The sequence below is a fragment of the Sprattus sprattus genome (assembly GCF_963457725.1).
Source record: "Sprattus sprattus genome assembly, chromosome: 10".
NCBI classification, from domain to species: domain Eukaryota; kingdom Metazoa; phylum Chordata; class Actinopteri; order Clupeiformes; family Clupeidae; genus Sprattus; species Sprattus sprattus.
The window spans coordinates 12,189,505-12,203,669 of NC_137908.1; the positions used below are offsets into that span (position 1 = coordinate 12,189,505).

The window sequence follows — 14,165 nt, forward strand, 5'->3', positions numbered from 1 at the left end:
GTTCCCGGAAGGTCTTATTGCAGCTGTGCTGTCATGGCTTTTTGGTCCGCCGTGACCTACAGAGAGGCTCCCTACAGTCCCCTCCAGAGGGGAGTTCAGACCTCACAGAAGGAAGCAGCAGGAGACCAGCAGGAAATGACACGCATGGTGGGGTGCATGCAGATGTGCCCCTTGCTTCTGTTTTTTATTTTTGCCAGTCCATCAAGCGGTCTTCACTGACTCCTAATATCTTACAGCCAGGCAAGGACAGAAGCTCTCTGTGAACTGTGTGTGTGTGATAAATAGAATAAGAGAGAGTTAGCAAGACAGTGAGGGAGAGAATAAATGAGCGAGAGAGTGCGCGAGAGAGTGAGCAAGCGAGTGAGAGATAGCACGTGAGAGATAGCACGTGAGTAAGTGAGAGAATGAGTGAGCGAGCGAGAGAATGAGTGAGTGAGAGAGAGAGAGAGAGAGAATGAGTGAGTGAGCGAGTGAGTGAGAGTGTGAGTGAGTGAGAGTGTGAGAATGAGTGAGAGAGAATGAGTGAGTGAGTGAGTGAGTGAGTGTGTGAGTGAGTGAGAGTGTGAGAATGAGTGAGAGAGAATGAGTGTGAGTGAGTGAGAGAGAGAGCGCCTGAGTAAGAGAGAGAATGAGTGAGTGAGCGAGAGAGAGAGAGAGGTCATTGTTGGGGAAGTGGCCCAGGCCCAGGGCTTCATCTGTTTCATCTGATCCTGATGCAGTTGCATTTATAATGATCAGGCAGTGTGAGACACTGAGGCGTGTTGACACTGTTGATCAAACAGCAAAAGTGCCTGCTGTCATGTCTGCCTGCCTTGCCTGGAATACGTGTGAATGTGCTCAGCGCTTGGACCAGAAGCAGTGTTGTATCTCCATGTCGGTGTCAGAGCTCCCGTATAGTTTCTGTGTTAGTGATGAATAGTCATCTTTCGGTTAATTTATGTCGACTGACATTCTGAGAGGAGAAAAGTGAGACAGAGCGTAGACTCAGACTCGCAGGTTGACATGGCTTTAGGGCCACGGGCCTGGTTTGGGTTTAGTGATACGAGCCTGATGGGGGAAGGAATGGTGAAGTCCAGATTGTAATAATTTCACCTCATAAACAGTTGTGTTTCCCACGCTGAATCTCTTGACCAAGGTAGTGTCGTCTTTGTGTAAAGGGCAGAGCTTTCACTCTTCCACACTTTTCATGAAAATGAGCAAAAGAATTGAAATATGCTGGGGAAGACAATAGGGAATTCCGCTAGGCCTGAGAGAGAGAGGAAGACGGATAGAGAGGGAGAGAGAGAAAGATAAAAAGAATAAATCTGCTCCTTTCTCATGGCTGTGTGAATAGCTGGGTATGGTGAGGGTAAGGCCAGTCGTCTCACCACTCAGTGCTTCATTTATCACAATCGCTTCAGTGACTGGCTGATCTCCTCTTGCAAGGCACGAGGGACTCGCACCGTGCTGACTGGGAGGGTTCTCAGATTTCCCATGAGTACATTTGGACTGTGATGTGCACTGTAGTCGCTCCAAGAAAAGCTATAGAAAGTGGGGATCTGCTGAGCCATAATAAATAGGGAAGGCCTGTCTGCCTCAATCCAGTAAAATGGAGTTTTTTTTTTTTTTTGCCCTACTACCACTGATAATTCAAGAGCTATTCAAATGATGGAGTTTGATTATTAATCTTGACTGTAAAAGTGTGTTTGTTATGGGCCTTAAGGTACCATTCTCCTCTTTTACGACTCAGCGTTTTTTAGCCCTTAAACTTTGATTAGACTACTGTTGGTGCTTACACAAGAGGTTGGTGGTCCCTTTTCTTCTCATTTGCACAAAGAAACAGTAAAGACTAAAATGGATTGGTGGAACCAGGCCAAATCAGCAGAAACACACTCATGTACACTTTGTGTATATACTGTATATCCTAAAGTACATGTAAAACTGAAACATGTGGTTCTTTCATTATTTGTGTGTGTGTGTGTGTGTGTGTGTGTGTGTGGTGTGTGTGTGGTAGGTGCCTGGTCCATTGTGCCGCTATGCGGTGGGCAGCATCTTGACTGAGGAGGGAAGCGCCCCCTGTGCGGAGACGCAGCTTCGCTACCAGGAGGCAGGCTTCCGTCTCTTCTCCTTCCCAGAGGTCACACACGCTGTGTGTGCCAGCTTCCCTCACCGCACCCCACTCTCAGTCTTCCTGGGGGTGCAGCGGGTCTACCCTCAGCTGGACACCTACATTAAGGTATGTTACTCTCGCTTTTCCCGGAGGCTTTGTGTTGTTCATGAGACTTGTCTCGACCTTACCTGTGACCTCACTGGATCTTTGAAAGAACTCGAGGTCATGTTTTCCTTTGCTGTGTGCATCAGCATTCACTCTCTCTATTACATTCAGACAAGCATCCGATGGCAACAGATCAGCTAGACCATGTTCTCACATCTGACTCCGTCACCATATCCAACACGGGGGAATCTGAGTTAGGATCGCACTTAGTGTTTAGAAAGCTCAATATTCACCTTCTCACAAGCCATGTCGTCGAGATCAAGCAGTCAGTCATGAAGAATTTGCTAACTGGTGTTTTGCATGATGTAATATGTACCTTATTTCTGACTTACATACATACATGCATGCAACGTCTGGATGTAGAAAGTGATGAAACGCTTTTTTGAAACAGCAGAGCTCCACAGTGCTGGAAGAATGAGAGAGAGAGAGAGAGAGAGAGAGGGAGGGAGGGAGGCAGGACAGAGGCTAGAGAGAGAAAGAAGAGACCAAGGCCTGAAAGGTGGACTGGAGTCCGATGGTTGGGGTGATCTTGGACAGTCCCGCCATCCAACTGCCCCTGGTGTATCGTGTCCCTCGGGATGATGCGTGGGTAGGCTGCTGACCAGGATTCAGAATTAATTTTGTGGACCAACGGGTGCAAGTGGCCGCATCACGGGGGGGAGAGTTGTTTGTTTGTGTAGGTGTGGGAACACGTGGGCCTGTTGAAAGTGTGTTGGCATGTCCTTGTATGTGTGCCAACGCATCCCTATAAGTGTGTGTGTGTGTGTGTTTGTTTGTTTGTTTGTTTGCCGTCCCTGTCCCCTGGGGCTTGCTCTGCCATCTGCCCTGTTGCAGCTCCAGTGACCTGACACTCTTGGATCTGAAACACCTGTCCTCTCCCTGGGCTTCTCAGGCTCCTTCTGCCCATAAGTTTCTTACTCTTCTTACCGTCTTCTTTTTAAATCACTCTCTCTCTCTCTCTCCCCCCCTCTCTTCCTCTCTCTCTCTCTCTCTCTCTCTCTCTCTCTGTCTGTCTATCTATCTATCTATCTTTCTTATTATCCCCCTCTTTCTGTGTAAAAAAATGGTTCCAAACTATCATCTGCCTTTGAATATGTATGGCTGCGCGGCATATATTTGAGGTGTCGTTATCGATCAGAGGCTCTGTGGCCTGTAGTGTGACCTTTACCGAGACATTTAGCTCTATAGGATTGATGCAGCCCAAGCAACAAATGAACAAACAAACAGTGAGAATAACAGGCATCCCCTACAGACATGTCAAGCTGTAGAGGTGAGTTGATGCAAGACTGAGTGCTTGTGCTCTTGTGTTGATGTTTGATGTTGTCCGGAAGCATTTCTGTAATTTATGTTTCACATACAGATTTTTTCCCCGTCTTTGCCCCCTGGACTGCTGGGGTGGAACAATTAAATTGGCACAGTCAGCTTTGGCTTCTGTGGAGAAAAGCGCCTGGGATCTCACCGATCTCAGACACTCGACCGGTCTTTTCTGAGGAATACTAATGTCACTGACTGCCTGGGCACTGAGGCTCTCTGTAGTGGGCTAGCAGTGGGTTGCTAGCCCATTACAGAGAGCGGGCTAGTGTGCTACTATATGCCACCCTGAGGGACTGGAATAGTAAGATTGTATGCCACCCTGAGTGACTGTGTAATAGTGAGACTGTATGCCACCCTGAGTGACTGCGGAATAGTGAGACTGTATGCCACCCTGAGTGACTGAGGAATAGTGAGACTGTATGCCACCCTGAGTGACTGAGGAATAGTGAGACTGTATGCCACCCTGAGTGACTGAGGAATAGTGAGACTGTATGCCACCCTGAGTGACTGCAGAATAGTGAGACTGTATTAGGGCTGAACGATTAATTGCATTTGCGGTTTAATCGCGATATGATGAGACGCGATTTATTAATTTTTTTAGATGTAAAATTTTGCACACAGTGATTAAAGCAGCATAATGGATCACTTGCTAATCACTAACGATATGCTAATGGTTCAAACTAGCGAAATCTCTTGAAATGTGCTTAATTTGACACTATGACCAACTAGTTAGTCAACAACTGTCCTAACACAGTCAAACATCAAGCAAGTGCAACACAAGACGGCAAATAAGCTACTTACTAGTTCGGCAGACAGTAAAAACCACGCGGCTTCAGGCACACCTACATAACGCAGTCATTTGCCTACGGACCCTGGTATGGCAATGGCACAGAGGCGATTCTCCATATTAAAAGTCATTGTAGCGCCCCAATTTTCAAAGCTGTTATTTTAAAGGCACCAAGTGCAACTTTATAGAAACATTCAATGAAAAATAAACATTCAATTTCTAGTCTTTTTTACACGTAGTAAGTTTCAATAACTCCATACCATTACATATCTACATTCAAGCAGCAAAGTTGAGACGTCGTTGTGTGGTGAGAACTGATAGAAAATCGTAAACAACAACAATCGCCGGTGGGGAGAGGCCATTTTTCCATTGACTGGAATCCTGCTTTATTTATTGTAGGTAACAAAAAATTAAGAAAATGGCGGCGATTGTTGTTGTTATCGATTTTCTATCAGTTCTCACCACACAACGACGTCTCATCTTTGCTCCTTGAATGTCGATATGTTATGGTATGGAGTTATTGAAACTTACTATGTGTAAAAAAGACTAGAAATTGAATGTTTATTTTTAAGCCTCGAAAGTTGCACTGGGTGCCTTTAAGGTAAAACTGCTAACCCTAACCCTGAAGTACAATTACTGCATAAGGCCAATTTAAAAAGTGCATGCCTTGTGTTTATACTTGACTTTGTTTAAATAGCTTAAATGCACAGTGGCAAAGCCACCTATTTGTTTCTGTAATGAGCAGTTAAATACAAATGTAAAATGTGGGAAAGAATATTTCACACTAAATGTATCTAATATTGTGTCATATTTAAATCATTCAGTACGTTTTGTTGGAGAAAAAAAGAGGATAACATTTAAAAATATTGCATATCGAATCGCAATCGCAATATTTTGGGGAAAAATCGCAATTCGATTATTTTCCCAAATCGTTCAGCCCTAGACTGTATGCCACTCTGAGTGACTGTGGAATAGGGAGACTGTATGCCACCGGGGTGGCCAACTCAGTCAGGTTGTTGAGTTGGCTACCAGCCCCACTTTAGGGGCCACTAATGTAGAAGCCATGACAGCAGTGCCAAGTCAGCACCCATAGGAAAAAGAGGCACAGCTGGCAGTCCTCGTGGGCTCATTTACATTGGTGGCAGTGCAGACCAAGCAGGACGAGGCGGAAAGGTCACACAAAGGTCACATGGGGATGGCGCGAAAGGTTGGGAGAAGGTCGGCATGGAGGAGCTCTCGCGATTTCTATGAAGGATTTGGTGTACAGTAGGGCTGTCAAAATTGTTCAAAATTGACGTTCGAATATTCCATTTTCTCGGTCTCTTTCTTTCTTTCTCTCTCTCTCCCGCATCGTCGCGCTCTCTGCGCATAGCGGTTTAAATGAACGACAAAAATAAACAAATGCTGAGTGCTGATCAAGCGTTTTACAGTATAGAACCGACATTGAACGCTCCGAGCGAGCTGTGTCAAACATGGAACCTTTCCTTGGCATGATCCGGCAAATAATCAGACCAGTGCATCAAGCTGTTGTAGCCTATCTAGTCTATTTTATTCATGCAATATAGTCACTACAGTCGTGACTAGCCCACACTAGAAATGTTTCTGTTAACGTTAAATAAAATGAGGCACACACTGTTATACAATTCTACGAATCTATTGGTATATACAGCCGCGGAAAAAATTAAGAGACCACTTCAAAATTATCAGTTTCTCTGGTTTTACTATTTATTGGTATGTGTTAAAGTAAAATGTACATTTTTGTTTTATTCTATGACCTACTGGCAACATTCCTACCAAATTTCAAATAAAAATATTGTCATTTAGATCATTTATTTGCAGAAAAATGACAATTGGTCAAAATAGCAAAAATGATGCTAGTGTCTTCAGATCTCGAATAATGCAAAGAAAACAAGCTCATATTCATTTTTAAACTACACAATACTAATGCTTACACTTAGGAAGAGTTCAGAAATCAATATTTGGTGGAATAACCTTGATTTAAAATCACAACTTTCATGTGTCTTGGCATGCTCTCCACCAGTCTTTCACATTGCCGTTGGGTGACTTTATGCTACTCCTGGCGCAAGAATTCAAGCAGCTCGGCTTCTTTTCATGGCTTGTGACCATCCATCTTCCTCTTGATCACATTTCAGAGGTTTTTTATGGGATTCAGGTCTCGAAATTGGGCTGGCCATGACAGGGTCCTGATCTGGTGGTACTCCATCCACACCTTTACTGGCCTGGCTGTGTGGCATGGAGCATTGCCCTGCTGGAAAAAACATTTCTCAGAGTTGGGGAACATTGTCAGAGCTAAAGGAAGCAAGTTTTTCTTCCGGGACAACGTTGTACTTTGCCTGGCTGAGGTTTGTAAAAGACCATAAGGATTGAAAAAAGCGGACTGGAGGGTCTTCTAGTTCGTCTTCTCTGATGAGTCCAATTTTCAGCTTTGCCCAACACATGGTCGTCTGATGGTTAGACAGAGACCTGGAGAGGCCTACAAGCCAGAGAGTCTTGCACCTACTGTGAAATCAGACTCATCAGAGAAGACGAACTTAGAAGAACCTCAAGTCCGCTTTTTCAATCCTTATGGTCTTTTACAAACCTCAGCCAGGCAAAGTACAACGTTGTCCCGGAAGAAAAACTTGCTTCCTTTTGCTCTGACAATGTTCCCCAACTCTGAGAAGTGTTTTTTCCAGCAGGGCAATGCTCCATGCCACACAGCCAGGCCAGTAAAGGTGTGGATGGAGTACCACCAGATCAGGACCCTGTCATGGCCAGCCCAATTTCGAGACCTGAATCCCATAAAAAACCTCTGAAATGTGATCAAGAGGAAGATGGATGGTCACAAGCCATGAAAAGAAGCCGAGCTGCTTGAATTCTTGCGCCAGGAGTAGCATAAAGTCACCCAACGGCAATGTGAAAGACTGGTGGAGAGCATGCCAAGACACATGAAAGTTGTGATTTTAAATCAAGGTTATTCCACCAAATATTGATTTCTGAACTCTTCCTAAGTGTAAGCATTAGTATTGTGTAGTTTAAAAATGAATATGAGCTTGTTTTCTTTGTATTATTCGAGATCTGAAGACACTGCATCATTTTTGCTATTTTGACCAATTGTCATTTTTCTGCAAATAAATGATCTAAATGACAATATTTTTATTTGAAATTTGGTGGGAATGTTGCCAGTAGGTTATAGAATAAAACAAAAATGTACATTTTACTTTAACACATACCAATAAATAGTAAAACCAGAGAAACTGATAATTTTGAAGTGGTCTCTTAATTTTTTCCGCGGCTGTATATCACTGCTAGGGATACGGTACCTCGGTTTCAGTGCTTCACAGAACTCCCTGAAGCCTATCCCATCCACCACACTGATCGGCCTCATGTCCTTGCCTCATGTCCTTGCATATGAACAAAATCAATTTGCGTGCAGGCCTCCTGTTCTGCCGCAGACAACAAACCTGTGGCGAACGGCGCAAAATATGTATCCAGACGTGGCTGTTTCGCTGAAGTGCCATATTCACTTGGGTGCACATTTTGGAGATGTAGCCTCAAGTTGCTAGTTGTTGAATGCTAAGCTACCTCTAGCTTACATCGTCTAAACACTATTTTAGCTGTAGGCTCGACAAGTTTACCCTCATATTTCCAGAATCACTTTCTCTGCTGCGGTCAAGCTGGGTTCTGCACTTTCTGGCATCTTCCAGGCAAGTTAACTGTAAGCAGTGACGCTGTGCCAGACAGTGCGACTCCTGTGACCTGTCCCTGGCCTCAGGCGTGAAATTCAGTTTTTACCAACTATTTGAATGTTTATTCGAATTTAGAATATTTCCTTGACAGCCCTAGTGTACAGCCTCGCAAACACATGACATTTGCTTTCATTGAATGATTCTGTCTTTTGCTTAGCTTGGATTATTAGGAATTATGGAATTTTATCACCACCTCTAATTCCTTAAGTAAGAGAAATTACATGACAACGGTCAGCAGTAATGCTACTATTGAACTATTAATTCCTGGTTCCTATTGCTGTTATTGTACTATGTGTATCCTGATATCTGCAATTTGTACATCACTACCTTTTAGCAGAGAGTCTTCGTGTGAATGCCTGATACTTTAATATTCCACAGTATCCTTTCCTCCTCAGGCAGAAATGCGGTGTCGGCAGACACACACGCAACTGAAATTGCTCTGGTGTCAATGAAGGAAATGAAGATTAATTTGTTTTGTAAAGCAGTGGCTTGAACCACTTGACTTGTGTTCTCTTTAAATTTTAATCACTTAAGGAAAGAAATGGAACTGTGGGGGCCGTGAAACTGTGACCCTGAACTCTCTTTACTCCCGTCCCATTCTTCTTGTTTCTGTGTGTGGATCTCGCTCTGCTTTCCTGGAAAGCTTGAAGCTCAGCCCCATAGCCATGTTCCCTCAGGTGAATGTCATCAGCTCTTTTGAGCCATTCGTCTTCCCAACCGTGTGCGTGATTTAGTGTGAGGCAGGGTTCTAGTGCTGTGCTTCGAGCTGCTGGTGTGTGTTGGAGCAGCACAGATCATGGAGGACAGGGGGGGATGGGGGGGTGTATATGTGTGTGAGTGTGTGAGCCTGTGTGTGTGTGCACGCTTGCATGTACATTTGTATGCTAAGATGGATGCTGTGTGTGTGTGTTCAGGCCTTGGGGTTTTGGCTGACAACGCTTGGCTCTTCTGTACTCAAACATGACTCTTCTTCCTGCTGCCACAGGAAACCCATGGGATTCTGGGACATTTGCAGGGGGTAAATGTCACATTACAATGCCATTGATCAGAGCCCTGGTGTTAATGTCACACAGAGCCGAGAGGTGGTTGACTGAGGAGGGGGAGTATGCCACTGCTCAACAGTTCGAAATATCCAAACAAAAGTTTGGAATCGCTTACATCAAATGTTTTCAATCACGTTGTCAACCTTTAAACCCTTTGGTCACCGGTATACAACACAAAATCACAGCAAATTGCAATAAAAATTGCTGTGATTTTTGAGGTTTCTGTGAATAATGCAAAAATTACTTCATTGAATTTGCAATATTGTAAAATCTAAAGGGACAGTGTTTTTCATAGTGTGTGTTCTCATGCCATAGCTGAGGTTAAGTTTGTACAATTTTAGCATGGTTTATTATGTTATGTGTACGATGGAACGAGCCTCGATTGCCTTGAAAAATGTGGGTTTGGCCCGAAAAGCTCAGAGACAGAGTGAGGCTGAAATATAAAGTTATAATAGGGTTCAACATACCCAGGATAACTGCTAAGCCTTTCCAATAAACAGAGGACAAAAAGCAGTCTCCAGGAAGATCACCTGCTCCTACTAAACATAGTATTTCCTCACTATCAAACAAAGAAATAACTATGTAATACATAACTACATAATGTCTCACAGGTTTGTAAAAACCACCTTACTCAAGTGCTATGGCTTAGACCATTTTTACCCCCCCCTCCGCCAGTCTATGCAATGTTCAGTTTCAATGAGGTAGATCCAATTGTAATCAGTGGTATGAGTGTCTGTGTGTGCATGTGTGTGCAAACCATGTCTTGTTTGGGTAGTTGCAAAGATGGGGCAGGAGTGTGCGGTTCATGTGCGGTCGCACCACGACCGTCACAGTGTGTTATAAACTTTGAGAAAGATCTTTGCAGGTGTTCTTACCTTTTATGCAAAGGTGGTTCTAGTGACGCTGGACAGTGTTGTCCCGCATGTTCAACAGTGAACAATGGTAGAACAGCATCCCAGCACCTTACGGCGTCATAACAAAGGTATAGCCAGTATTGTCAAGACAGCTGTCTGAAATATTCAGTGTTTTCCCTCTTGAGCTTTTTAGTCCGGTTAAATCAGACTCTGGTTCGTTTTCCCCCTTGGTGGGATTCGTTTGGGCAGGCGTGAACACAGTAATGCAGACCAAAACAACCACAACGTGACTCTTAAGAGGAGGCACTCTCAGTCTGGTCCCAGACGAATTCTGGAGCAGTCGTGGTGGGAACGTTCTCCCACCTTGATCCGCACCCAACTACCAGGTGTACTCTGCAAGATTGAGCTAAACGGTTCCTGTATCCAGGTGTGCTTTGCATTCAGTAATGTGTCGGAGCACGGCAACTGTAACAGCTTGCATAGTAGTGATGTTAGTAGCAGCCAGTAGCAGCTAGCTGCTAGCCAGAGAATGAACCGAGGAAGCGTGAAGGAGTATTTTCAATACGCATCCTCAAAGTGCATTTGGCATTCAGCTGGTATAGTTTTGCCTGGTATATTGCCCAGATAATTACCACGTCTAAGGGCAGATGCCAACTCTGCCCTTTCATCGTGTTAATTCGCACAGCAATTTTTCTCACAGAAATGTGCACTATTCCAACACAGTTGGTTGGAAGTGATGGATTTTTGATTTTGGTTTTCTTGGATTTTTCTCTGTTTGAAAAGAAACCAAACCAAGTGGAAAAGGCTTGTTGAGAACATTTTGTATGACTCATTATACCGTTTACTCTGCTTCGCAGCATGGAGGTCTTTGCCTCTGCCTCGTCCATTCATTTTGTGTAAAGGGACTCCTCAGCAGCCGTTATCCCATACATAGATACTGATGGAGGACTGCCAGGTGTGGTCGTGAAGGTGTAAATTAAACAAGGTTCAGACTTCAGAGGTGAAAATTAACTCAAAGTGTTACTCATTTGGTGCTTAACCTCGCTCTCTCTCTCACTCTCTCTCTCTCTCTCTCTGCCTCTCTCTCTTGTCCCTCTTGTTTTTCTGTGTCTATCGGTCTCTGTCTGTCTATCTGTGTACAGTCTGTCTATCTGCCCCTGCTCTATAAGTTACAGATAGTGGCATATAGTCTATGCCTTTTCTATTCGCCTCATGGTTATAAAGCAACATTTTTGTTTAGTTTTGGAAATGACCTTGAAAATTATCTCCACTTATTTTTCACCATCACACTCAGGGAGTTAGACAGATAAAGAGAGAGAAAAAGTGACCGAGAGAGAGAGAAAGATGGGAAAATAATAGGGTGATTTCTTTTCAGCTTTTCCATGCTTCTTGTCCAATTTCATTAGGCCCTGTTTGAGAGCAACCAGTGATCTTTGTCCTTGGGAGGCTGCCCAGGGACAGCTGTTTCATCAGTAATAATGCTGATGAACACCTTTTGAAGTCTGGCTTGGACCCAATCCACCAGAGTCACTGCACTCTCAAATATTGGTCACCAGCAGTGCAGATAGTTTAGCTGCCATACGCTTACTACCAAGTGAAACTTGTGTCTTGTGTTCTTGACCAGGTTGTTGCTTGATTGTTCTCTCCCTTGTACGTCGCTTTGGATAAAAGCGTCTGCTAAATTACTAAATGTAAATGTTTTTATGTAGTTGGTCATAACCTTTATAATTTCATGCTCATACTTTTTTGCTCCAGTTAGTTGTCTTTTGCATACACTTTAAAAAAAAAAACACATTTTCAAAATCTCCGGTAATATTGAGCTCCATCACATTTTGAAACATTGTGGATATGGTCTTGGAAAAGTGATAACTCATTGTTTCAGTTGTGCTTCAAGAGCATCTGTATGGCTGTCCAAGAACAACTGAATACCAGGTGCATTGCACATCAGTGGAGATTGGTAATATGGGGTGTGAGTGGTTGTCTTGATAGTGTGAGTGAGCCGTGCTCTTCAAACAAGCCTCTGCGATCTAAACTCACAGTGACAGCACTCCTCCAGTATTCAATGAATTGTGTCCTAATCTCTGAAATATCAAAGGATCTTATTTCCATGCAAACCCACCCAGACCGTGTTACCTTGGCAACAGGCAGAAACCTCCGGAATCTGTGATGTAATTATCCCAGCATAGTTTTGCATGTTTAAAAGGCCCGGGCCCCTGCAGTCAAGCCCTTGTAACCTGTCCGTATTATTTGAGCTGTAGAGGGCATGTAAGTTTGCCTGTGAAATGGCAGCCACGTTGAGCTGTGTGGAAGTCAACTGTAAGCCTTTCGACCAATTTGAGTGAATTTAAGCACATTGCACTGCAGGTGCTTTTTCCTCTGTGGCTCACTGCTGGTGTGATGGTTGGAATCCTAGCAGGACTGATCTCTTCCGTCCCCAGTCATCCACATCAAGGAATGTGGGGGTGTGTGATTGGGGTGAGACGGATGGGGAATCTCCCCTTTGTTGGGCTTTGATGAAACCAAGCTGTTAGTGGGATGCCTGTTACGTCTCGAGTGAAGCCTGGGCGAACCATTACGCCCCTCCAACATGTCGGCTTCCCTTGATGGTGCTCCTAACTAATACATGAAAAGTAGCAGCCAGCTTGTATGTATTGCATTAACACAGGAGTCGTGCAGTGCCTGAGGGCGGAGGGGAGTGTGAGTGTGAGTGCGTGTGTAATTGGGAGAGGCAAAGCCCAATGTGTTGCTCGCCTGTCGGCCAGTACTCCCAAGAAGTGCGATGGTTTGATGGTTTGTTTTTTGTGTTTCATGAAAGGAAAAAAAGACGCTCAAGAAGGGCTAGGCTTTGAACACAGATTAGATTCTCAATAGATTTCACACTTTGGATGCCAGTTTTTCACTCGGATACGTATGTACTTATAATACAGTTTTCCAATGGCAAAAACAATCTCTAAGGATACCGGACGCTGCTGTTTTGCTTGGACCCCTTCAAGAAAGGCTAGCTGCCAACGTGCACAGGGGGTATTATGCTAACTTCCAAAGGAAAGCTGAAGTTCGTCAGTTCATTTCCATATCAAAAATGGAAATGCCTTTCATTAATCTCACAAACGAGGTCATCTCCATTGGGCTCAGCCAAAAATAGCACCGGTATGGCCTTTGTCCTCGGAGCCCCTCCCACACCTGTCACCGGCCAATCATCCCAAGCTCAACAGGACCGATCACAGCGCTCCACTGGCCAGCAGAATAGTAAAACCAATCCCTGTGATGAAACCAATTTCACAATCAACAAGCAAAAAACATGCATGAACATGAATGGCTCATAAGGGGAATCGCCAAAGCCATTCTCCAGCATTATGAACAGTTAGCCAAGTGTGACGTCGAGACTCTCGAGACGCTTGCCAGGGGATTTGAGAAGCTCCCTGAACCATGTTGGCTTAAAAACACACAATTGGGCAGATATAAAGCCCTCCCCTGTCTTCACCGTCCATCTTGGCTTTTGGCTTCCAGCAGGCCCCCTGACAAGTGCATTCACTGGGTAAATATTCTGAGGAGGTTGGTGGCCGTGAAATGGCTCCTGTAAAAAAAATATGGTACAGAGCTTTGTCAACCTGTCACTCTTGTTGAGCTTAAGTCTACAGCCTGTAGCCTACAGTTGCAGTCACAAACTTTTATAAAGGCTTACATTCACAAACAGTTGAAAAGGCCATTATTTTGCCACATTGCAATGAAGCTGTAATTTTTTGTCATATAAATCCAGCTCACCTCTTGTGCTCTTTTAGAGTGGTCTGCTTTCGCCCCTCCCTAAAAGCCCAAAGTCACTTGCTAGGCTATGGCATGTTTAGTTCAGCTCGAGCCAATAAGACGTGAAGAGAGCCTTTGAATGAGTAGCGCCACTGCTGAAATTCCACACGGTTTATTTTTCATGACGAAATGTAAGGTAAAGACATAGTTAATAATACAGGCCTAATCTACAGGGCAAATAACTAATGCCAACCAGAAGTTATGTCACTGAGTACAGTAGCATATGAGACAAAACACAATGTTTGTACAGGGAAGAGTTAATCACTCCCTTAACATTACCCCCTACACCCATGTTGACAGACATGATTTAACATTTTCTCAGTTATTAAGATCATCTGATGTTGGCATCCTTTGTCATCATCT

The 14,165-nt window shown here is 44.1% G+C and overlaps 1 protein-coding gene across 1 annotated transcript in view; it reads left to right on the forward strand.

Moving 5' to 3' along the window:
- The window catches only part of LOC308371126 (testis-expressed protein 264 homolog), a gene marked incomplete at its 5' end in the record, with an annotated part of 41,715 nt that overhangs the window by 8,899 nt on the left and 18,651 nt on the right, over positions 1-14,165 (forward strand). Inside the window, one exon of the mRNA XM_080845916.1 lies at positions 1,994-2,215. Coding sequence (XP_080702042.1) covers positions 1,994-2,215 — 222 coding nt within the window. The remainder of the gene's footprint in view (positions 1-1,993; positions 2,216-14,165) is intronic.